Source organism: Tetrao urogallus, assembly GCF_951394365.1.
Source record: "Tetrao urogallus genome assembly, chromosome: 2".
In the NCBI taxonomy this organism is placed as follows: domain Eukaryota; kingdom Metazoa; phylum Chordata; class Aves; order Galliformes; family Phasianidae; genus Tetrao; species Tetrao urogallus.
In genome coordinates, this window is record NC_136814.1 from 35,910,136 (window position 1) to 35,924,037 (window position 13,902).

The 13,902-nt window shown below is 37.4% G+C and overlaps 1 protein-coding gene across 1 annotated transcript in view; it reads right to left on the reverse strand.

Moving 5' to 3' along the window:
- CHRM3 (cholinergic receptor muscarinic 3) overlaps positions 1-12,734 on the reverse strand; it is a gene marked incomplete at both ends in the record, with an annotated part of 175,803 nt that extends 163,069 nt beyond the window's left edge. Inside the window, 1 exon segment of the mRNA XM_079532599.1 lies at positions 12,703-12,734. Within this exon segment, the coding sequence (XP_079388725.1) occupies positions 12,703-12,734 (32 nt within the window).
- Positions 12,735-13,902: the final 1,168 nt, after the last annotated feature.

Here is a 13,902-nt window from a genome sequence, read left to right on the forward strand (position 1 = left end):
GAGGAAAGAAAGTGGTTTATTTTTATTTAGCTTGCAAAGCACCAAATTCCCCTTTGGGAAAACTAATTAATTTTACATGAATTTCTTGGAAAATAAGCATGAATTTAACTACTGAGGGAAAAAAAGAATGTAAACTTACCTTTTTGATCCTTGAAAATATTGAAGTGAGTTTGGGAAATGCAAAAAACCTACAGTTCTAACAAGCGTACTGGAATCTCAAAGATTCAGCTACAAAGAATTTGTGGGAATGCATGCACAAAATACATATGGAAAACAGTGACATCTGCACAGTTCAGGAATTAGAATATGGGGCAGGATGGAGAGGGAGAGCATCTTCAGCTTCAAGAATGAATCCTAGTGGCTCAGTGTGTTCATGAGAGGTTTGGCTAGTCCTGTGGTCACAAAAATTTCTAGACTTGGATGATTTTTCACCTCTCTTCATCAGGAAGCTGAAACTTAAAGGATTAATAAAAGCATTTTAAAAAATACTATAGTTATACAGCCCATCAAGCTTGAAAAGCATCCATTTGTCTCAGTGATTTAATGCAGACCTACCACAGGCAGATTTTTAAATGCATTGCATCACACAACTTCAATGCGCATTCTGAGCGAGAGCATAACAAGACCAGACAAGCATTTCTCCACATGAATACTGGTGCCTTTCTTGATTTTCTCAGCTAATTATGACATATTTAAGGAAAAGGAGAAGACAGGCAGAGGGGAAGTAAAAGAGCTTAGCTTCAGTCCTTCAGGTAGATAAGAGCTTATCAGTAATTGGACACCTTACAATCATCAATTCAATTTGAAGTACATATAACACTGAGAGCAAAAAATAAAAGTCAAACGTAACAAAAAATTCTGTCAACAATGATATGGCTGAGAAATGTGTTTTAAAAGTGGCTGTGCAAAACGGTTCACAAGCAAAGTGTATAGCTTTCTTTAAATTAACCAAATAGAGTAACTGTTAGCAGTCTCACGCTACTCAGTAAAGCAATGATAATGTGATAGTGTTCATCCTCTGAAATAGCCATGACTCTTCAGCAACAGCTGAATTATCTTGTAGCTTATAAGTGGCTCAGGATTACAGGCAAGGTAGCAGCAGAGGGTGTGCAAAGCCCCTCCCACGTGTTGCATCAGAATTGGAAGTTCTACTTATCTCTCATTGAGCCATCAGTTCCATGTTGCCAAAGTCTGGGAGCACCGAACGCTATCAAACAACGTAGCATTACCATATCCTTCTTAAACACAGAAATGAAATCACCCATTCCTACAGACTAGGCCTTTTAAAAACAGTGAAAGCTTCTTTATGCTTTGTCCTTTCCATTCACAGGCTTAATTATTATGAAACACAATGGACAAGAAGTTCCTTAATCTTGCAAGAATCCTTTAAAAAAAAATCAAAACATCTTGCTTATACAAAATTTTAATATATTCAAAAATAAATTGACACACTCTATGTATACTCTACATTTATATAGAGAGTTGTCCCTCCTTATTGTGCCTGTTAAAGAAAACTGGCAAACTTCTTATTAAAGAAATCCATTTTGAATTCTTTCTTCTCAGCTAGACTTGAGTTCTTGTTTCAAAGATTTGTACTAGAAGTTTAACAAATATGGTGACTTGGGCTTGAATTATTTCGAATATGTACATTTTCAAAACAAAAGGAAATCTAAAAGTATTCCTACTCCAGAGCTGACTCACATGCAGAACTAAATCACCTGCATTTTAAGACCTTGCTTGGAGTTAACACAAAGTCGTGTCACACTGCAATTTAAATTACCTCCCAACTTCTTTTGGCAAGAGCAATCCTTGGATAGTAACTAACGCTATTCTTTAGAGATTTTCTAGCATCAACACCTGAATTCATTTAATCTAAGCTTTTCAGACTTGACATCACCTGCTGCACACGCTAATGCATTGCTCCAGGCTCTTGTTGGAAATGTTGTCTGATGCTTCAAGTCTCACAGGATTCAACACTTCACAGCAGATCCCTTACATTTTCTCTCTCTCTCCCCTGAGCATCATCACACCCACAAAGCCTCTCTCAAAAGCCTTCAACAGCTCTTTGATAGTTGTTTTATAGACAGCCCAACTTCGTAATTTCATGATTTTCTTAAATGAAAAAAGCTCTTCTCTACCACTCATGAAGTAAAGCCAAAATATTAACTGTCTTTCAGACAGCAAAATGCAGACCATAGGATACTTTAAACACATCTTAAATGTTACTGCAGTGCTACCTGTTTCTAAAAGTAATCATTTTTTTCCAGTCTTTTTAAGTGAATTTACCTTGAGGAGGCAACACAGCAGCTGCTTAGCTGTGCCAAGCCACAGAACAGCTTAGAGGAAGAATTAAAGACTAGCAGACTATGCCACTGAAATGTACTAAGAAGGTTATTATGCGGGATGTAATACAAGTTGAAATCTGGTCAGGGTAACCCCAAATGGCACATTCTCTTTTATTAGTATAAATGATTGAAACCTTTCTGTTATTTCTCACCCAGAAGATTTCAGCTCTAATGTGTGGCACTGATAAATCAGCACTATTCAAGGAGATCCTGCATAATGCAGAGTCAACTTATTAACTTCACTTGGCTGGCAATGAAACTCAGATTGTAAGTATTATGTCCTGAAGAAACCTATATATTCTCCAGTGGGAAATAATTTCTACGCCACTTAAATGACCACACCGCTGTGCTGAAACATGACTATTAAACAGCACGCTCATTTCATTTTGGAGGGGAAATGTCTAATCCATGGAAAACTACATGAGTAAACAAGCAATCTCACCACAGACAGGAAACTTTGAAAATAGTAGAAATAACAAGTATTTGGAGAAAAGCTACCATAATGGGTAACACTCTAATGTGACACTACATTGAAGCACCATTTTTGCAGAATCACTGAATCATTAAGCTTGGAAAAGACCACTAAAATAATCTAGTCCAACCCCTGACCCATCACCACCATGTATGAGGGACTAAACCATGTCCCTCAGTGCAGTTCTTCCATTGTAAGTTGTGCAAAAGACACTACTTGGAAGCAAATATTATTATTAGTATAGATAGCATAGTTAGCATGAAAGGCAATGAGCTGCACAAGCATGTCCAAACCAGAAAAATTAGTAATAAATAAGACTAGGATTTTCTAGAAAAGAAATGACAAAAGAGAAATTGTGTTGTACAAACGAATTAAGTGGATATTGTTGAAATACATTGGTCTTTTCCTGCAACAAACAACAAAGAAACAAACAAAAAGTAGGAAATGATTTAAAGAGTATTGCTTCTTCAATTTTTTTTATTTCCCAAATAAACTCCAATTTCTACGAAATTTAATATCCTGCTTATGTATAAAAAGGGAGCAGGTAAAATACAACACTTGGAGAGTGTTATTGCTGTGAACGTCAAACCATCAAGGAAACAAAAGATCTGAAGAGCAACACTGATTTGGTTTAAGTGCCAGTATAATTGAAGACTTTTTTTTTTATTATTGTGCTGCACAATAACAATAGTTAACTGTCTCTTCCTGCTAGAAAGATCCTACCATTTGAGGGAGCCTTTTTGCACTTAAAATGCAGAATCACTTGCTCAAGTACAATTGCTCAATGGATTGTGTCTCTGCCTATAGGAGGGCGGGGGGTGGGGGGGTGGAACTAGATGATCTTAAAGGTCCCTTCCACTCCAAATCATTCTATGGTTCTACACAATTGCTGTAGCTCCAACAAAATAAAGATAACTACAGGAAGTATAGAACTGAGCTCTTCATGTTTATCTTGGCTCGTTTTTAATACGAAAAATAATACTGCATTCACAGTCAACTCTAGAGGATAATATAACCCCTCCTACAGTAATATCTTAGATAATATCAGAGAATTGCCTTCTGGATTTGCCTGTCTCTACACCAGATGAAACTTACTGTCATTCTAAAGATATCCGTCATCAGAGATGCACAGTAATGGATTCAGAACACAGATAAAGCGTTTCCCCCAAACAACTTTTTTAATCTGCTTCTATATTATTTAAGCTATGCTTCCCTTTTGTTTATATATACATACATACAGCTATACACATTACACAAAAATGACAACAGTTAATGACATCCAGCAAATTAACATATAAAGCATATATTAATGTTTGAAATAATAAATATATCTCACTAAGCCAATAGTTCCAGTTATTTAAAACCAGTATCCTGGTGTACCTGAACTGCTATTTCCTTAATATTTTAGCATGATCGAGAACTACTTTTTGATATTCTATTCACAGTGACATTTCAGCAAATAATTTACAACAAAAATAAGAATTTGCAAAAAAAAAAAAAAAAAAAAGCCTGAACACGTAAAATTATATTTCATATGAGCTGCTACAAACCATTGTAAAATGCACTTAAATCACAGAAAATGCAGTCAGAAGAGATATTTACGTACAGCTGTAGAAAACAGACAAGGTCCTTAAAAGTTTTGATGATTTTATGCTTTACTTCAACTTCATTAATTTTCTGGCAAATAAGGGTACATACTAACAATTTGGCACTACCACAGACTTGAAAAAAAGCAAAAGTATCTACAAAAAAGTAATTATTCTAGCAGAAAGTACGGCTACCCTACTTTTAAAAATTGGCACTGATGTAGCTTTCTAGATTACATTATTCTCATCATAAATTGCAAATGCAGCAGCACGCGAGCTACTAGGAAGAAAATTAACTCTATCCCAAATGAAACTAGGACAAACAGTTTGGTCTTCATGAGAAATTTCTATTCATGCTAACAGATTGCTAATACCTAGAAGTTTTTGTTGACAAGCGTTTTAGAAAAAGCTGAATTTATGAATAAATTCTCAGATTTAATACAGATAACATCTGAAAGCAATTGATGCAGAATTGAACTAAGGATGCCTACTATAACAGCATGAATTAAACTTATGAATCTCATTCCTCCCCTTCTCTGGCACTTCATTAGTCCTTTCAAAACCTTAGCTATTTTTCCATTGTTTGAGAAATGCATATTGCTTTTGAGAAACTGTGTCTTCACAAATGTTGTTTCCTCTTTTCTACCATTGCTAATGCTCACTAAAAACTATAATCATAGAGAGAAGAAATATAGGCATTAGATCAGTGGGAAGTCCAAGAGCAGCAGTGATTCTTACCCGTTTTTAAACTGTGCTTTGCAAAGCCATTTTTTGAATGTGTGTCAAAATTATTATCATCACCAATGCTTGTACAGGGTGAGAGCCCATGACCTTGGTTTTTTGGTTCTGTTTAACATGTAATTCTGCCACAGGTCCTTAAAACAGTTCTCTGCTATTGAAGAAATTACAGAATAATATTACTATATTATAAATAGCAATAAATAATACTGGGAAAAAAAAGTGAAAAACAAATCTATATCTCTTCACAATGGCAATTCAGAGTAGTCTGTGTTATTCAGCAATTTCATCAGTGACGTGCTGCCGAAAGGTTGGCAAAAGGTCCAAATGGCAAATATGCAGTTGGTGCTAATTTACAGGGAGTGCTGCCATGGCTGTGATGGCAGACCCTCCAAGAAGAAAGACCCTCAAACACATAAAATCACAGAATACCTACGGTTCGAAGGGGACCTAAAAATATCTAGTTCCATCCCCCTGCCCAAGGCCCCATTCAACCTGGTCTTCAACACTCCCAGGGATGGGGTACCCACAACTTCTGAGCAACCTGTTCCAGGGCATCACCATCCTCTGATTAAAGAATTTCCTCCTAATATCTAATCTAAATCTAAATCCAATTAATTAGATGACTGGAAAAATGTTTTCAGTCAAGCTTTTAATGGTTTTTTTTCCTCCCCATGATTAGCAAAGGACAGCTTTCCTCTTCCACAGTTGAGACCACACAGCTTTGAACATCTCAGTATAAACTTGTTTATTTCAGAACTGTGTTCATCAAAAAATTTAGTTCCAACATATATATTTATGTAACATAAACCTCCAAAAGTAATAACAGAAAGGAACTTTGCCTGATAATTATGTAAGAACAAAGAAAAAAATGTCATCTTTCATTCCTTTTAGTACTCTTAGTAGTAAACTTTTTTCTTCTCCCTTGACTCTCCCAAGAAGAAACTTTTCTCCCTGTTGAAACCTTTGTGTGAGAAACTCTGTGAGTTACCAAACTCAAGCTTCTCAGGGATGTAGGAAGCACCATCTGTTTCCAGTGCAATGTAAGTGCCCACCAGACTGCATAGATTCCCAGAAGACTGAAATTTAGGTTTTGTCAAGAAAAAACATGGTTCATTTTGTAGGTAAATTTTTTGGTGGTTAATTCTAGGAAAATTTAAGGTCCTAAATTTTCATAGCAAAAACGGTCCCAAGGTATACAATATTTAATACTCCCTAGGTATTTAAACTGCCCAAAGTGAAATTAATTACACTGAAAAGCAGACTGCTGTGTGGTTTAGAAGTATAAGTGTGCAGAAGAAGTAATGCTACACAGAGTGACACTGTGTGTCCCCTCCTGCCAGCTCAGGTGCCCTTAGAAATGTCAACACAAGCACTGGGCAGCAGACTCACCTTAAACTTCAAGACCGAAGTAAACAAAACTTGGAGGTGAATGATCAAAATATATTGACAACTAGTGTCTGTCATCATGTGAAAGCAGTTCCCAAAAACTTGACTTTCACCAATAATCAAGAGAAATCCAAAAGATATGGTGAGGACACAATGACTGAGATCTCCTGCCTTGCAAGCTAGCACACAAATGATGCTACTCAGATCAGTATAGAATTTAAACACAACAGCAGCACTAGCATACATACTCTTCTCACTCTTTTTTCTTTTTCTTTTTCTTTTTTTTTTTTTTAATGCAAAAAGCCCACAGAAGTTATATAGCAGAGTTTGTGAACTCAGCAGAAAACCATGCACAAATGCAAACTGACAGCAAATGAAAATCTTTCACTGTTTCTATTCAGATAAAGCAATTTCTTGCAGCAGTTCATTTAAAACCAAATCTTATGGTCATGTTACAAGGACACAAGTTGTATCTTAAGGAAATAAAAAAGAAAAATGATGCACTGATCTGTTATGATATAACATTATTAGTTAAGATTCCCTACTAACAGGAAATCCCTAACAGAGTGCAAACCAACAGCAATACCTCCTGTGTTACTGAGCTTTGCCTTAACCAATAACCAACTTTGAGGAGAGTTTCTCCATAGTTTTTGAAGCTTCTGTGGCAAAAGTTATCCAGGAGTCTTGACACATGGTAGACACAGTATTTGTTTGATAATGAAGTACAGAAGGAAAGGAAAAGTGTGAAGGGAAATTCTAACTATTTGAATGTTCAGACACAGCAAAAAACCTGGTTCAAATTCACCTGGACCAGAAATTTTCAAGACAAATGCTGACACTTAGTCATCTGTTTCTGTTTATTTGCTGCAGGCATCACAGAGCAGACTGTGTCTCAGCAGTGTTGTGATTACTTCCATAAATAATGCATGCTTCATTTTGATTCATTTTGTGTACCTGTTATGCCATTTATTCTGGCATCCAGAGGAAGCCCGTGATGTGTTCAGAAAGCCCAGCTACCAGTTAGCATAGCAGAAAGGATAGATCCAGATTCAGTGTAGGCATCTATGTGAGAACAGGTGGAGTAACACCCTAACAAAAATTAATCTATTGAACAATGAATGTTCACAATAAGAAAGCAATGGGAATAACAAAGAAAGGACTGTTTTTCAGATTTACTGGCCATGATTTACACTGAAATAAAACACCTTACTTCAGTTACAACACTGAACTGCATTGAGCCATTAGCAAAGAGGCTGAAACTAGAGTTCAGCAGCATAAACATCCAACACCCAATTGCTCCATTGGTATTGGTCTAAGTAGTTTCCAGTATTTTTTTGTAGTTTCCAGTATTGGTCTAAGGAGTTTCTGAATGTGATTTTTGACAGAGGTTGTTTTGAGCTAAGAAGGGTATCTGAAATTGAGATCCGGGGCTCAACCTTCTCCAAGTTTTGTCTTTTTTTGTGATAATCTGGTGTGTGGGTTTTCTGGATCTTTGTTTCTTTGCTTGTTTTTAAAATTTGATTATATTGTTCTAACACCACCAAGCAATTGTTGATGTTATCCTTAGAAGTTGTTGTCTACACTGTGTAACACTCCAAAATATAGCTTGTAAGTACTCAGGCTTTGGGATACCCACTGCAGTCCTTTAATTGAGCTTTCTAGGCTTTTTTTTTTTAGTTGCCTTCCAAATAATGATATCATATACTTAAAATTCTTCAGTTATTCTTGTAACTTAACATATGGTCTCACCCACTTATCTTGTTTGTAGATGTTCTGACCTTTAATGTTTTATATATCCTCATTTTGATTATCATAAATGTCTCCTAAACAGCAGCTAGCATCTGCTCTTTACAGCTTTTTTTTTTTTTTTTTGTCATTCTGTGCTGACTTTACATACTCATAATCTAAAAAAAAAAAAAAAAACCTTTAAATATTAAAACACTATATGAAGTTTCAGATTTTGTTTGATTTTGTCTGTTCTTAATCTCAGCGGAGCTGGCTGTACTTTTAATCCCCAGAGACATGCCAAAATTGTTATCAGCTGGTTTAAAACAAAATGAAGATACAATGTGTGCTCTAATTGTAAATTTTACATTTCCAATACTCCTTGTAAGCCATTCCAACTCCCTTTCATGTAACTTCCTGCATTTTAGCACACCCTCTAAAAGGCTGACACCATCAGCTCAACACATCTAATGTGTTCATCTCAACAACTCTCTAATAGGTTTCCCTGGTCTAACTAAAGGAGTATGAGATCTGGGAGCAAACTGGTACTGTTACTATGATTATAAACTACTATTTTACAGATTCTGTATGTCTATTCCTATTGTGAATCTTCCTACTTCTGTAGGGTTTGAGGTTTGAGTTCAGCAAATAAGGCCCATCTAGTCTCAAGATAACATTCCTGCTTCAGTGGTAGGAAAACATCCTCCAGAATTTGTATCGTGTAGTAACATTCAGTCTACTTCCTTATGTCCACATTAAATTAAATGCAGTGAATCACAGAATCACAGAATCACCCGGGTTGGAAGGGACCTCAAGGATCATGTAGTTCCAACCCCCCTGCCTAGCACGGCCACCAAACATACACATTTAGATCAGGTTGCCCAGGACCCCGTCCAACCTGGCCTTGAACACGTCCAAGGACGGGGCATCCACAACCTCCCTGGGCAGCCCGTTCCAGGGCCTACCCACTCTCCTTGTAAAGAACTTCCCCCTAACATCCAACCTAAATCTTCCGTCCTTCAACTTGGATCCATTTCCCCTAGTCCTGCTATTGTCAGCCCTTTTGAGGAGTTTACTCCCCTCCTGGGTGTAGGTTCCCTTCAGGTATTGATAGGCTGCAATGAGGTCACCCCGCAGCCTTCTCTTCTCCAGGCTGAACAAGCCCAACTCCCTCAGCCTGTCCTCATAGGGGAGGTGCTCCAGCCCCCTGATCATCTTAGTCGCCCTCCTCTGGACCCTTTCCAAAATCTCTATGTCTTTCTTGTACTGAGGGCTCCACACCTGGACACAGTACTCCAGATGGGGCCTCACAAGAGCCGAGTAGAGAGGGACAATCACCTCCCTGTCCCTGCTGATCACCCCTCTCCTGATGGAGCCCAGGATCCCATTTGCCTTTCGAGCTGCCAGAGCGCACTGTTGGCTCATGTTAAGTCTCTCGTCCATCAGGACCCCCAGGTCCTTCTCTGCCGAGCTGCTCTCAAGGACCACTCCTCCCAGCCCGTACGGGTGCCTGGGGTTCTTCCGGCCCAAATGCAAAACCTTGCACTTTGCCGTGTTGAACCTCATTAGGTTCACCCGAGCCCAGCTTTCCAGCCTGTCGAGGTCCCTCTGAATGGCATCCCTTCCTTCCACCGTATCAACCGCACCACTCAGCTTGGTGTCGTCAGCAAACTTGCTGAGGGTGCACTCAATTCCCTCATCGATGTCATTAATAAAGATGTTAAAGAGCACCGGTCCCAAGACAGACCCTTGGGGGACATCACTTGTTACCTCCACCTGGACATAGAGCCATTGACCACCACCCTCCGTCTGCAGCCTTTCAACCAATTGCTTATCCATCGGGTCGTCCACCCATCAAATCCACTTCCCTCCAATTTGGAGATGAGGATGTGGTGGGGGACCATGTCAAAGGCCTTGCTCAGGTCCAGGTAAATGACATCGGTCGCCTTCCCTTCGTCCACCAATGCCGTCACTCCATCATAGAGGGCCACAAGATTAGTTAGGCATGACCTTCCTTTGGTGAAGCCGTGCTGGCTGTCTCGGATCACATGCTCATTCTTTATGTGATCGAGCATGTTGTCCAGGAGGATCTGTTCCATGATCTTCCCAGGCACGGAGGTGAGACTCACCGGCCTGTAGTTCCCCGGGTCCTCCCTCCTCCCCTTCTTGTATATGGGAGTGACGTGACCCTTCCTCCAGTCATCCGGGACCTCACCTGACAGCCACGACTTCTCAAATATGATGGAGAGCGGCTCGGCAACCACCTCAGCCAAGAAAGAGAAGCCTTGAGCTAAGTTTCTGGGTTATTGAGAATCTGTACTTCATGCTGAGAGGGCATGATAGTGAGGGGGAGATGAACATGCCTTTCTCACACCTGTCCTCTTTGCTTGAAGGGTACAATGGATGAATAGACTGCCAAAGCAAGAAGTTTTTTCTTGTGTGGGTTTTTGTGTTGTTTTTTTGTTTTGTTTTGTTTTTTTTTTAAATCATATGCACAACATACAATGACATTTCCTAAACAAGAATTTAAAATATGCCTTTTTTTCTTTTAGTTTGGTCACGAAGGAAACACTGTAGACTGTATTCTGTTCTCACGTGGGTGGACACAGAGAATAATTTCAGTAAAATGTGGTGCAGCAGATCTCTGTAATAGGAGACAAAATCCTGCAGTGTTAACACATACAGAGTAGACACCCTTTTCTCTGTTTAAAGAGGTTAGTCCTTCCACCAGACCTGTCACAAAGCCCTTATTTCACCATGAATCAGTGCACATTCAGGATGCAAAAACAGGCTCAGAAATGCATGGCACACTGCTGATAAGGAAGAGGAGAAAAGAAAAGGTCAAGCCTTTGAAGCAAATCAGCTAATTCTGCAAATAAAAAGCTTGGTTAGGGAACAATGCAGGACTCAATGAATACCCGGGGAACTGCCTCACAGAATCAACAGGTACTAGATAAAACCATCAAACAGTATCACATTTTTCCAATAATTTGCCAGTGGAAACAAGTGAGGTGATGTTTTCTTTGCTATTTATCTGGTTCTCTGGTATCAGATCTGTCTGGTTTAGGCATGTCATTTGAAATTTAAAGCCAGGTTGACACTGGTAAGAGAGGTAGATGAAAGGTGTCCTCCAAAGGATGAAAAAAGTGTGCTATACCTCTGGCCATTTCGCTGTGTAAATAACTTACTTCCACCAAAAATAACAGTAATGAATTTTGCTGGCAAATATCCCTATCCATTTATACAGGATATTTAAACATGTCTTTCCATTATCAAGTGCAAACACATCTTTGGAAACTGTACTGCTTCTGTGTTACTTCATTACAGTACTTAAGCACATCATAAGAACGGCTTTGACTAATTCCATTGTTTTGTCTTTTCTATTCTCACTGCTTTCATCTCTGATATATTTTTTTTTCTCTTGCATATTTCTAAGGACTCAGAAATCTAGAACAGGAGTGGAATTAAAAAATACTTTTCATGCTGGCTTGTCAGACCTTTTCTTCCAACTTGTACTCCACACATAGGGTAACAAACTTTTACATATAGTTTTTAACAGTAGCTAATCAATCATCTATTTCATAAAATTTGGTATCAATCACAAATAAACTGCTGTAAGAGCCAGGTTAAAATCCTTTAAAAAAGGAGAAGGACAAGACCATGAGAATTTTAACCTCAAATGACTGACCTAATATTTGGGCAGGATTCTGGGCTGCTATTTTTCGGTGTATTGAAGAAGAGTCAGTGAAACATTGTGATATCCAAATTCGGTTTGTCAGTGTTAAATTTTCGTTTAGCCAAATGAACAGTTTGAGCTTTGGATCACATTATTGCATGTCTGGACTCTGTGGAAAGCATAAATGGAAGTTTTCTTGTACGATGCAAAGCCTTGTTTTTAACATTATTAACACTACTCGTGGATACTACAAGCGGAATAATTGTAGGCATAAAGTATAGACAATACAAAGACAAAACTGAAAATTCCTCTAAATATTTTCTCCAACATATTTTTCCTATGTTTTTAATTATATTTCTAACAATGTTGCTTTTCTTTTTCCCCTTAAATACATAAAATACATTGTGATATGTCTGATACAAAAAAAAAAGCATTTGGCTTGAATCTATTTTGACATAAAATATTAAACACTGAGATAAAAATGCTTTCAATCTGAAAGGAGAAACAGCAATTCAAGGTGTGTATAAAGATATTTGCATAGCTCTGAAGTCATCTAAAGAGAGAGGCAATTTTTGCAAGTTGATTTTATAAAAATCCTTGAACAGCTTAAGAACTGATTTCTATGCATAAGTTAAATTAACAATGCTAGGCTAATCCAAATAAAAACAGTGTGAGCGCCATCCAATGCAGTTTATTGTAAGATTTTAGTTCCTTCACTGAAGTAAATAAAAAAGGTATTTATCGACTATGCAATACAAGAACAAAACTCACCATGAACAAGGAAGAGGAAATGTATATATCATGTTTCAGATGACTGTAGATCACCCGGCCTGTAGCTGGATATTCCACACACCGCTGAAAGATTTTGCCATAACGATCAAGATCTAAAAAAGACAAAAACACAAAAGATAATAAGACAAAGAAATAATAAAAACTAATAATTCCTTATTTAAAGCACAATTTTAACTTTCATTGCTCTTTAAAACATACTATTAAGGAAAGTTCGAAAAATCCTGTTTCATACTATCATCATCTAGCAAGAATTTATCTTATAACAGCTGTAATGCATTTTGTTTAGTTACTTCATCTGCAGTTCTTTTGAAGGTTTTGTAGGTTTCAAACTCTTCAAGATTCAGAGTCTTTGTTCATTTTTGTTTTGTGATAATCATTTTATGTACTTTTACTCAAATTTCACCAGGGCTAATTAGTAAATAAAAAAAAATACTAAATCATTCTTTCATGCTACCTCCACGCTCCTAAGAAATGCTGCGGAAATGCTGATTCAAACAAAACATTTGACAAATTTGAGAAGATACATTTTTGCTCAGAGTGAAAAGGGATGGTAGAGGTCTACATTTTGAAGAATCTCATTTTGGCATTTTCAGTTTTCAGTATTTTCTGGCAGAAGAATCTTTATTTCAAATTAGAAGTTAAAATAAAGTTATGACTAAAGTGAACATGTTATCAGAACACAGTGGCTGGCCTTTCACAAATCACTTTGAAACCATGGGAATCCCAAATATGTTTTTAATCAGACATAGAATAAAACTTCAGAGGTTTGTTTCAGGTGAGGTTTTACACTTTCCATGGAACTGTGTAGATCTTAAGTGTTATCAAATTGATTTTCTTTTCACATTTAAAGAGAAAAGCTCAACTTAAATGAAAATAATTTTCTGACTATTTTCCGGAAATTGTTTGCAACCACATCTTTCATCTTTTGTCCTTTACAAGTAAATTCTATTGATTCAAGGAACTGCATGAGCCTTCCAAATACTTAATCTTCTGTCCTGCCTTCTCAAAAAATCTGTTATAAAGACTGAATTAAGGACTTAGCCAAGTCATATACAAATTTATTAAAATTGGATGAGTAGAAAATGTCATCACACAATTTTTCTAGAACTAAATATTCTTATCTAGAATTATTGAACAGGGGAAATCATTTTTTAGCTGACAGAAATATGGGAATATTTT